Genomic DNA, 12,495 nt, shown 5'->3' with positions numbered 1-12,495 from the left:
TTACGCAACTTTATACAGTGGCAGTGATTTTATTAACTTGTATAATTATTTGTTGGATACAGAGACTGATTAGACATTTACAATACAACCTTCCGCCTGGACCTTTCAGTTTGCCGATTGTGGGTCATTGGTTTTTCATAGATATGAAGTGTAAAGCCAAATCTTACCAAATATTATCGGAAAAGTTTGGAAAGATTTTCAGGTAAGGATTTATGAGTTCAATTTGGCACAAATTCAACTAGCCTTTCCCTCGTTATAATATTATTTCATAAATTGTGTCTTTTTTTGTTCTCAACGCTTCTATTGAGAAAAAAATTACTAATATATAGATTATATACACCTAGAAGATGAGTTGATTGTATTTTTCTGATGCTATAAAGCATTGTGTTTAAAGGGATCCCTCACTCACAACAGGGGGAGGCATAGGGGTCACAAAATCCAGACTTGCAGTGTGCTTCAAAACCGGTTCTTTTCTGACGCCTACGTCTTCCTCCTGTTGTGAGTGAGGGATCATTTTAAGTTGTTTCTCAAAGCTTTCTGAGTGGCTTGCGCCCAGGGTGGGGCCTTTTGTATTAGCCTAGCTGATTATGATTATTTATTTTCTTTATTCCACTTTACACCCTCGGCTAATTTTGCCATATTATGGCAATTAAATTTGGTTGCGTTTAAAGTTTTCGGTATGGCCTTCTTAGGATTTTGGTTTGCGATTAAACGTAGTAAACAGAATGATACGCAACGGAAAGAGTAATTGTAGGGAGCTGTCGGCTCTAGTGGCATGAAGCGCTTGCCACCACCGTTCTGCTTATTGTTATTCGACCACCAGAATTACTGGATGACTTGCGCATTAGGTGAGGCCGTGGGTATGAGCCTATATGATTTTTAGTTGAAATTTATTAACAATACGTACCACTACAAATGAATTTTCTTTTCAAAATTCAAGGTCCTGATTTCCAACTAAACGCGCTTTATTCCAAATACCCGACATGGTCTTTAATCTCATTCAATTTTACTCAATTAAATTTAATTTAATTGAATTTGGATTTTCGCCCTTATCTATTTTCTTCTCGGCTTCCAGGCACGGGGGGGGGGAGTGGACAAACTTGAAGACTTTTAGTTATAGATACAGAAAAATGTCTGATTGTTATATGAGTAGTACCTGAACAAACAAATCAAACAGATTTGCGTAAAGCATATTTTGGAATTTGCCCTCCTCTCATATGTAATATTAGCCGATACTACAGGAGCTCATTCAAAAAAGAGCGCTCTTATTTCTGATTAAAATGTACGTTCTATCTCTATCTCCTGTCGGTTTTTTAGGTAGCAAACGCTCATATGAGCTAAATCCGTAAACATTTTTGTACACAGGTTTCGTTAATTATTTTAAAATTTTCTGTTAAAAATCAAATTTAAATCAAACAGGTGCACTTACCACAGTATGAACGATATTTATTAAATCAAGGTCTTAATTTGTATCTGTATTTATGCCATAGCTTTGTTCTTCTCCACAGAAACAGGTTTAAATCTTCAAATTACATTTTCGTTGATTTTAGATTATCAAATTTCATAAATTCGTTTAAAATTCAATGCGCCAAACGAGTAAATACATTTGACAAACGATAATATAGTTTCAAAGTACCCATGGCCCGATTTTAATTCCATTTAAATTTGAGGCAAGTGAAGTAACGTAACAGTGCTATTAACCTCTTTTACACTTGAAAATATTAAAGGACTGATTACGAAGCCTCGAACGCCCATGGCGCAGTAAATAACGTCGCGGATACGACGGAGAGGAATATCCTTTGCCAGCTAAACTTGGCTCCGTGTCGAGGCCCTTAAGTATGAAAACAATTTCAAAATAGAAATTGAGTACGTTTCAGTAAAAATAATAATTTCAGTAAAATTATGACAAAATTTTACAATCGTTAAATTGACTAAGTTCTATCGAAACGCGCTTCGTTTCTGAAGTTCATTATTTTAAAATTGAGTGCCAATTCGCGTTTAACTGGTATCACCGAAAACTAGCTAGGCTAATACCCAAGGCACCACCTTAGGCCTAAGTCATCAACCGACTTCTGAAGCCGTTAATTCCGGTGGCCGGGTTACAATGCGTAGGAGGGTGGTGGCAAGCCCTTCATGCCCCGCGAGCCAACAGCTCCCTACACTAACTATTACCGTTAACCTCAACAAGTTTTAATTCGGCAAACATGAATATGAACTAGAGACTCGTCACCAGTAGCCGATACAAAGTGTTTGGTCTATGAAGACGAGGTTTACGGATCCGTTAAATACAGCGTGCAGTCGTGGCTGAAGTGACGTTTCACCTCGTAATTGCTATGGCAGTTGATTCTTGAGTCTCGTTGGAATTGTTGCGGCTCTGCCTCTACCCGAAATACATTCAAAGGTCCAATGAAATTAACCTAATCTCTTGATTTTTCAGCTTATATATGGGGAGCCGCCTTATTATTGTTGTGAGTGACATAAATATTCTCAAAAATATTACCTCGAGATCTAATTGCTTGGGAAAACCCATTGACATGGCCATATCGCCCGGAAAGAAAGGTAACTATTTTCAATACGTAGTTTAACGTGAATTTCAACCAATCTTTGGGGATATTTTTACTGTAGGGATTTACACTTTATTATTGCCATTAAGAGTATAAGAAAAAGAATCCAAAAGGAGTTGAATGGTGTTTTCAAATAAAAGCTATTTTAAATTTAGTGAAACACGCGAAGGAATTGCTTTTATGAAGATTAATACTGTTTTTTTTTAATTTCGACTATGTGGCTATCAAACTCCCAATCTTCCGGAATAATAAATCGAAATTTAAACCATTTCAATTTGTTGTAATTAATACATGTTATATATATACAGGATGTTTTTTGCTCGAAATAGTATTTTTTTCCAAAACTATGTTTTCTAGAAAGTTGAAATTTGTACTGTACATTATACTTTCTACCAAAATTGCATCTAAATCGAAAAATAATTTTAGGTTTTTTGATATATGAAAATTGTCAATGAGATAATTGTAGAGCGTCACCGAAAACGTACAAATAGCTTTGGCGCGAAAAAATATACTTCTTTTTCACTGCCAAATACGATTTGAAAAAGTGACCAGTTGGGTAAGCTAAAATAACTTTTTTTGAATTCCATTGGGAGAGTAGTGTAACTTTATGAACGTCAGAAATTTGTTAATCTAGTGTTTAATGCAATTAACACCGCGGAAAAATCGAGGAGCCAATGGCGAAGAAATTAAATTAATTAATTAAATTATTAATGGCGATTTAAATTACGTAAGATCTAGCGACCTTGCTGGCCAATGTGCCGAACCGTTTCACCCTATTCATCGTTTTGAAATACAGTATTTCACATTTCGGTGGTCATGGGGCGTGGCACTCTTTTTGAAACCACAATCTGGCTCATTTAGCTATTGACTTTTCCTATTAAATTTTTAATATAATAGGCCTGTGTTTGCATCAAGCCGTATTCGAAATCTATTTTAACCCTGATAGGCGAGAAGATAAATAGACCCCAGATTTAAAGGTCAGTAAAAACCTTAAATTATTTAGTATTAAAATAACTGTAATACAAACTGTGTAAAATTATTGTCGTAAGCAATCTTAACAATCATGCCTCTATATTAAAAAGCTGATCATACGGAACTAGTGGCCATATACTACGCGGAAGGTGGAAGAAATCTACGACGAGTGAGTGAGATCTATGAGCAATTAACGACATCCAGATAGAAATCCATCCATAACTATTGTAAGGTGAGCAGTAAATGACTTTCACCAGTATGGAACGTACAACCTCGATTTCGTGGGCCTGGTCAGCGGGATAGGGATTTTGAAAACACCGTTTTAGCGAGTAAGGATTTTTCTTGCAGTAAAACTCGCATTTGGGAAACTTTATGGGCAAAAGTACCATCCTAACAGAGCAACGCTTCACCACGGTTTACGAGATGGAGTTGTTCAACAACGTCTGGATTTTTCCAACTGGCTGCTAAATTCCGTGCACGACGACCCACAATTCCTCCGCAACATGCTATTCTCGGATGAATCCTCGTTTGGAAGAGACGGCCCTTATAATCACCTAAATAATCATGTTTGGGAAGACACAAATCCACATTGGGGATATGAACACCGTCACCAACTTCGATTTGGGCGCTTGAATGTTTGGATTGTTCTTGTTGGAAACCGGTTAATTGGTCCAGTATTCTTACCGCAAAATCTAACTAGCCAGAGTTATTTAGATTTCTTGAGAAATGAGCTAGTACAACAACTTGACGAACTGTCGTTGGCGCTACGAGCAAGACTGTGGTTTCAGCAAGACGGTGCCCTGCCTCATTTCCACAGAGCCACGAGAGATTACCTAAACAACGAATTTCCACAATGATGGATAGGGATAAACGGTCCCGTACACTGGCCAGCAAGGTTCCCCGATCTGACTCCGTTGGATTTTTTTCTTTGGGGCTTCGTCAAGGACAAGGTGTACGCCACTCCGGTTGAGACCCTTGAAGAGCTTTGTCAACGAATTGTAAGCGCTTGCCGGGAAGTAACCCCAGAAAGGATTCAAGCCGCCTTCGACAATATGATTGTCCGAGCCTCAGCCTGCATCGCAGCCGAAAGTGGTATTTTCGAAACGTACTTATAAATTTTGTTTGTAAGTAGATAAATAAAATATCTTTGTTTTTTTTTGCATTTTTCATCCTACGAAATTAAATCGTGTAACACCTTCTTCGCCATTAACTCCTCGATTTTTCAGCGGTGTTTATTGCATTAAACACCAGATTAACAAATTTCTGACTTTCATAAAGTTGCACTACTCTCCCAATGTAATTCAAAAAAATTATTTTAGCTTGCCCAACTTGTCACTTTTTCAAGTCATATTTCAGTAAAAAAGACGTCTATTGTTTTCGCGAAAACGCTGTTTGTAGATTTTCGGTGACGCTCTACCTTAACCGTTTATGTGAGTCATTTGTTCCACGGGCTCATGCTTTTATTGTAGCCAGAAGCGTTCATCCACGTATTTGTTATTGATATAATATACCAAAATAGCTACAGACTGTATTAGGAATTTTTAATTCAATATGGAGATTGTCGGAGTTTGTATCTTTAATTCTGACACTTAATTTATTTCGAACAAAATCAATATTTTAAAAAAGCTTGTATCCCTGGTTAAATTTATCTTACTTTTAAACTTGCAAAACTGAACATTGAACTTTGGCCACTCGTGATAAATTCTATCGCTTTACTGATAAATTAATTTTACGGATTAATAACAAGTCGGCAAGCCAAAATATACCTCTCCTCGGAAGAATTGTCCCTAGTGGTATTAATTTCTCGAGATAACTTAAAGCTATATGTCCGCAATTTAGAGTTATTTGTTAAGAATGCTATCTAAGTTCTATCCCGCCCGATATAAAATTATAATTATAATTAAAATAATTTAGATGAAATGACCAATTTTAATTTATTCAGAATATCATAAGTTAAGTAGTTACAGCAGTGAGTTAGACGTACTATAACAATGCGCAATTGAATTACACCCTTTTTACAGTACAAGTTTATCAGTTGAATATAATACGAAACAAATTTCAATGAAAGAAATATCTACAGAGGGTATTATAACAACCGTTCGCTTTTTGGTTTATAATTTTAACGGAATCGGGCCGATTTTAATTAAACGATCGCTTATCGAAATTTTGTTAAAAGAATATTCCCTAGGGCCGCGCGATAAATTTACGAGATAAATTTCCCGTCGCCGTTATATCGAAAATTTATTTGGTTCGGGATTGCCAGAACTGTAATGTCGTGGGCGAGTGATTAGAAAATAAAATTTCAACCTGAATTATGTAAAATTATAAATGTTTATTTTTATTCAGAACAGTCTCTGGAACGTTCTAGATTTAACTTTCATCAATAACCCAACAATATATATCCCTTCTACGTAATTATACAGAACTGGTACTCAAGTGTCTAAGATTAGATTTGTCTTAGTTCATCGTGATTGAAACATAAACCAAAACACACTTACTAAAAGTAATTATCATAAATTATACTGAGTAATTTTAAATTCTGTCTTAATTAACAGCTGACATATGTTCGCTACTAAATACTTCCAATCTACTTAATAAGCTTCACAGGTTGAGTTGATAATTTCAATGGTATAATTAGGTTATTCCAATTCAAAAAATATTATTACTTTGATATAATTTCCGGGGGACTTTTGAATAATTATCCTTTTTCTAAGCGTTATTAAAAGGTAACAATGAACTACTTTTTGTGTTTTAACGAAATTTTGTTAAGAATTTAACCAAACAAAAAACCGTACCAAAGAATAAACAAACAAAGTTCAATAAACAATATATACAGATATTGTATTAATCCGTTTATTAAAAAAAACCCGCCTTATAATAATGGTTTTAATATTTTCCCTAAGGAAGTCAATGGCTCGGCGATGAACTATACGCATTGTTACAATGCGACCCGAGTTCAATTCCTGATCACGATCAAATTTTACATTATAATACTAAAATATTTCATTAAATATAAGATTAATATAATCTATAAATATTTAATTAAATATAAAAGAATATAATTTATAAATATTTCATTAAATACAAGATAAATATAATTTATAAATATTTCATTAAATATAAGATTAATATAATTTATTAATATTTAAAATGATGTAGAATAAATTATAGTACCTAACATTCGCCAAAGCTGTTTATTTAGAAAAAAACACCGTAAATTAACAAGCGTTGGTGGCTGAGTGGTTAGAGTAAATCTCTTGCACGAGGCAGACCCGGGTTCGATTCCCGGCCGGCGCCAATAAATCGCAAATTGATACTAAGACGAATACCGTGTACAAGTGGTGGAAACCCTGCCATTGGACGTTGAGAGGTTGCATAATACTCAGCACGCCCCAAAGTCATTAAGAAGAAGTTGGAGAGAAAACGCCCATACAAACACAACAGACTCAACATCCACAACAAAACAAACTCAATACCAACAACCGTCATAACACGAACTCAACATCCAGAACCATCATAACACGAACTCAACATTACAATAACTAAATACCCAATCAAACTGAGTTAAAACCGTCACGACGGTGCGCGTTAACGAAAACACACCATCCAAACCAAACCCATCCGCAAAATAATCCGTTAACGCTCACCGTCACACGGTGGTTTTGCCAACACTACGAAAAACTGCGAGACGTTGCGTACATTGATTAACCTTTGCACAGAAAATGCGAACGCGTTCGCAGGGCACACAGACAGACACGGTGAATGTATAACCCCTATTTTTTTGGTTTTACTCATTCGAAGGATATTACCTGAAATAATGAAACTGACCTGTTCATCTAAGTGAGAACATTTAAAAAGTTTGTAACGCCTGTCTGTTTTTATGATACGTTAACTTTCGTCTTGTAATTTCTATTGCAAACCATCCTTATATGTTTATGATCACCATGAAATATACGTGCATTAAACGTGATCGATTTAGAATTTTGGATAATTTTTTTTTATTTCAGATTTCTTTGAATCAAATGATACTGCGTTGTGGAAAGAATGTCGTCGATTTGTAAGCCAATCCATGCCAAAACAATTTAGAGATGGCGAAATAAACTGGGCAACCGAGGTTCAAGATAACGTTACAAAACTTATAAATTTTTTAATCGATCACGATGGCAGCGCGGTTCGATTATTTGATGTTCTTGTCGATGAATCCTTCAATATTTTTGTCAAATGTTTTTTCAATTTGAATGTCGATACAAACTCCGATATAACGAATAAATATCAAAAATTTATCTCTGTTTCTAACAATTACCTTTCGGAACTCAGCAAGCAATATTATTACCCATACCTGAAGTATATCCTGCCGATAATTAACTCCAAAATAAGGATTGGTCATAAAGCCGAGAGAGCACTAGCGGGGGAAATAAAGTAGGTCACTTCTTATGCATCGCATAATAAATTCCATTTGATTTAGGGTTTTTATAAAAACTGCGTAACCAATATCTTTGTAGAATCTTAAATTAAAAATAATTATTTCCAGTCATACTTTCTTATTCGAAATTCTTTGGGTTAACGAATTTCGTCTCTAGCGACAATTTTTTATATTGGAATCAGCGGGGTTAAAAATATCACATAAACCAAATCAATCATAGCGAAACAATCAAAACTTGTCTTAATGATACCCACCTTTGTCAATTGGCGATGCCACGTGCTTCGAGAAACACCACTAAATCCGTTGTTCTTCAACTTTATTAACCCTAGGACTCTAGTTTATAGAGAGTCTGGTGATCTTTGCCCGATCCAGAAGCCGCTATAAACAAAGAAATGAAGAAGGCGCACTAGTTAAGCTATTGAACGAGCGATTAGTTACTCCCCGAGCGTACCTTAATAATGCGCGAGAACACAGGCCCACTATAACAATAAGATGCCTATAGATGAAAATATCGAAATGGTTTAGCTCGTTCGTAAACAAATTCATCTAGAATGGGATAGCTCGAGGGAATCGCACTATTAATCAAAATCGTGTTTTTGTTTTAAATAAGAACGAGGTCCTTGTGACAACCCTCTTTGATTTTAAGCCTTCGGTAATAGCTCACGGTCAGGGAAATTTTTCCAATATTTTGGTTCGCGCTTTACTTTAAAATTATTATTATCGTCTTATTTTATTCAAAATTTTTGAGGTTGATGTCATGGCTATTTCACGAAAATGAGTTTCCCGATCTTATATCCATTAATCTTCATTAAAAGTCAACCGAGTATCAGGGTTTTGAGTATTTCGACCCTCAGTGTATTTCTGTATTGTGTACGCTTACACCTCCTTTACTCTTATATATTTGTGTTTCCGGGACCGCGGGTAATTCACCGTTGTACCAAGGATTTGAATGGTTTTGCTCGGATATAAACCATTGCGCAATCTCGTGTCACGTTCGAGTTTAAACTGAACTAAAATTGAACTGGCCTAGTAGACTACCTAGAGCGTTCAAATCTTAAATAAGCATAATGTCTTTATAATTACAGTAGAGTACCTAAAAAGGGAATTCGCGAGCTAAAGCTGCAACATGTCTCACTGCAACACTGGAGCCAAAGAATATGGTTTATAATTAAATTAATTTAATCAGTTGTTCAAGTTCTTAACCAGATTTAATAAACCAATAATATTTTTCCAGATAAATAAAATTTCTTCCCTCTTGGTTCAAATTGTTGCAATGTTTTAAAGTTATCGTTGTAAAGACTTTATTTTGCACCTTAATAAAGGTGCCGTTTTTTCTACAAACCACAATTACTTTGGATGCTTGAAAGTGGGCAGTATATTTAGTTTTAGTTAAAAGTACCCTATAAATTGGTATTTTCGAAATTTCTAGTCAGAGGTCAAGTTAATTTGTAATAATTTTGAAAAACGGTATATAAAAATGTAATAAAGAGTTAAAAAGATGACTATAACGTAGAACAACAAACAATATAACAAATTTGACCCAAAGAATAATCCAAACTTGTGTCACACTGACACGACTTCAATGGTTTGTTAAATTTCAAATAACCCAACAGTCGTCATAATGCTTTTCCCCAATTTAAAAGCTTAACTGTAATTTTTTTTTGAAATAACCCATTTATTTATTCCAACTTATAAGTTTCACATTTTAAAGATCAAAAAAAATTATCCCCTGCGTTGTTGTATTTGCCAAAATTTTTTGCCCAGCATTTAAAAATTGCTTTAAGATATTAGGAAAATTTTAAATTGCCCTAGAAAATTGCAAAAATATAAACTAAGCCTTAGCTCTTCATTTGTTGAATGGGCTAAAACGTTACACTGATTAATTTTATTTAAAATAAAACTGTATTGAAAAACGGTCTTAAAATATCATTTAATTTTTATTCTCTAAATATACAAGTAAATTGCTGTTATATTAAATTAAAATATCAAAAACTTCTATAACAATATAACGAGAACTAAGCCACATTATAATATTATAGGTTAAAAATTTTAATTTTCCTAATTATTTAAATGTTTGGGCTTTATAAATAAGACCGCAAACAAAATGACGATTAATTAGTTATACTTTCGTTCACTTACCCTAACTGGGTGCAGGCAGGGACGGATTAGGCGGTTTTTCGACCGGGGGTCCAAGAAAATATGCGGCCCTAACAAACCAAGAGTGACTTAATACTTTTGTTTATTTGTTGTATTATACTACAAGTCTAAATCAGGTGTTCGCGTTTTCGTTTCAGCCCAATTCGTGGGGGATCCCAAAACCAAACTAAAAGGAATTATAGGCCATAGATATCCCGAAACTAATTTTAGTTATAGGGGGCCCACCAGTTAAGTTTTAACCCATTTAAGGCTTAAAATTTGGGCGATTTTTGGCGATGTTTATTGTTGTGTTAAAAAAATTTAGGTTAAAGTTGCTATAAGCGATATTTTAATTCATTGCAACGTCAAAAAATCTATTCGGTTTATATTAATGGGGTGTTTAAACTGTTTATGACTTATTGTAAAACATGTCATTTGCTTCTAGAAAAGAACTTGAGAAACACGAAAAGACCTACGTTGATGGATGCGTGAGAGATCTCATGGACCTCCAAATTCGGGAGATAATCAATAACAAGTTGAAAAACAATAGCAGTACGTAAACATTCAAAACTATAAATATTTTTTATTCTTGTCTACTTAATCATTATGTGAATTATTCGTCATTTCTTTTTCGACATAGCTTGCCGTTCAAAATTTTAAAGATTGATTTTGCTGCTATAGAATTAGTGAATTGTTTGTTTTCAAATTTTGTTTTGAGTTATGGCAGATTTTACAGGTCATAGCTATGAAATAGTTGATCGTCCACCATAATTCTGGTTATGAGACGCAAGAAAATCTGTTTCCAAGAAAACAGCAATTATTGGTAAAAGTTAGGCGTCCTTGCGGTAAAACCGCAATTTTTTTAATTGTTTTCACCGTTTAAAATTTAGTTCGAGTTTTAATTTTCACAGCTATTATATTTTAAATAAACGGGCAGTTGCAAAATGAGCTAAAACGCTGCGCATTGTTGTACCCTTGAAGCAACGGTAAAGCTCATCCCCAGTCTTGTTCCAGCCACATGAAAATTAATTTGAAAACTTACTGTTTTGCAACATTTATTTAAGCGGGATAAAAATTGCTCTGCAGTAGCATTGTAGCTCACTACAGTGAAATTCTCGGTAGCCCTATGGTTTCACTTATGTTATTTAGAATTCGAATGAGAGTTGGGCCACAAACTCCATCTTTTAAAAAAAAAAAAACTTCATGTTTCCAACAAAAGGAAATTTTGGGGTAAACCTACAAACTTATCTCTCGATATTCTAAAAATGTATTGAATGATACATTTTCATTGCCTGATATTTGAAAAATAATTTAAAATCCGGCGCGTATGTGGATGTTAATTCTGAGAAAAATCCTTAAAAATTAAGTCAATTTTAAAAAAATATAGCTTTAATTTAGGCAAAGTTTTCACACTGGAGCATTGCAAAGAATGGTTTCTCCCCCAGTTAGCACAGCCCAGGCCTCGGCAGGATAAGAGGCCAAAAAAGAAACAGAAATCGTTAATAGAATTCAATTAATATGTTAGCTATCGATATTGATAAATATTTATAAAAGCATCCTACACTGCAATTTTAGACAAGATTTGAACTTTTTCCTAAAATGTGTTTTCTGAGCACTCTTTTCACATACGAATTAATCCTATAGGTTATTTTACTCTCTTATGGAACCGTACCATAACAAAGAAAGACCAACACGAATCACGTTTTCCATATAAAGTTTTAGTCGCGCCTTGGCGACATCATTTCACAGTCGCTAATTTTCATCCGCATTTGTTTTAAAATATTTTTAGAGCCTGTTTACGTAATCGGTAAGAGAAGAACTTTAATCTTGATAGGAAATTAATGTGAACTTATTTTTTAAATAATAAAAAATTAATATGCGTATTTTTTTCAATTTCTTTTAAATAGGGGAAATCATAGTTGATAATTTTTTACAATCATTAACTACAACAGGAATGGCAGTTGCAAGCCATATCGGAGTTTTGCTCCTAGCGATGGCTCTTCAGCCAGACGAGCAAGAGAAAATTCACGAACAAGTCATTTTTGCATTGGGTAAATCCAGATTTCCAGAATGGAGCGATAAACAGAATTTAAGACTAATCGAGGCTTTCGTTTTGGAAGCTTACCGCTACTACGACATTTTTCCTTTACAGGATACTTTCATGTATGTATAAATTTAATGTATATATGATACAACCACAAAATGACTTATATTTGAATGCTAGTATACTACAGGATTAATACGAGTTGGAAATTTCAGGATTACCTTAAAAAACGTGCAGTTAACTAACCTAAAGTATTAACTCTTTTTATTATTGCTAAGTAATAAATATAATATAAGGAAACAATTATTGGTTGCTTTTATTTGGTAAATCAAGTATTTCTCAAAAATATATTAATT

General features: G+C 34.2%; 1 protein-coding gene across 1 annotated transcript; it reads left to right on the top strand.

Moving 5' to 3' along the window:
• The first annotated feature begins 10,523 nt into the window (after nucleotides 1-10,523).
• On the top strand, nucleotides 10,524-12,268 carry LOC149954606 (cytochrome P450 1A1-like). The gene is made up of 2 exons (XM_090169981.1): nucleotides 10,524-10,647; nucleotides 12,003-12,268. The coding sequence occupies exons 1-2, from the start codon at nucleotides 10,524-10,526 to the stop codon at nucleotides 12,266-12,268; spliced, it is 390 nt and encodes a 129-aa protein (XP_090026107.1).
• Nucleotides 12,269-12,495: the final 227 nt, after the last annotated feature.

This window comes from Leiobunum rupestre, chromosome 3 (assembly GCF_980474605.1).
Source record: "Leiobunum rupestre chromosome 3, qqLeiRupe1.1.hap1, whole genome shotgun sequence".
NCBI classification, from domain to species: domain Eukaryota; kingdom Metazoa; phylum Arthropoda; class Arachnida; order Opiliones; family Sclerosomatidae; genus Leiobunum; species Leiobunum rupestre.
Note: the sequence above shows the minus strand (reverse complement) of the source record. Positions and strands in the feature narration are given on the sequence as shown.

Bases quoted from the DNA above. Each gene is read 5' to 3' on its own strand.
- LOC149954606 (XM_090169981.1), top strand. From the start codon at position 10,524: ATGTCATTTGCTTCTAGAAAAGAACTTGAGAAACACGAAAAGACCTAC. The intron at 10,648-12,002 runs GTACGTAAACAT...TCTTTTAAATAG, and splicing joins CAAGTTGAAAAACAATAGCA to GGGAAATCATAGTTGATAAT.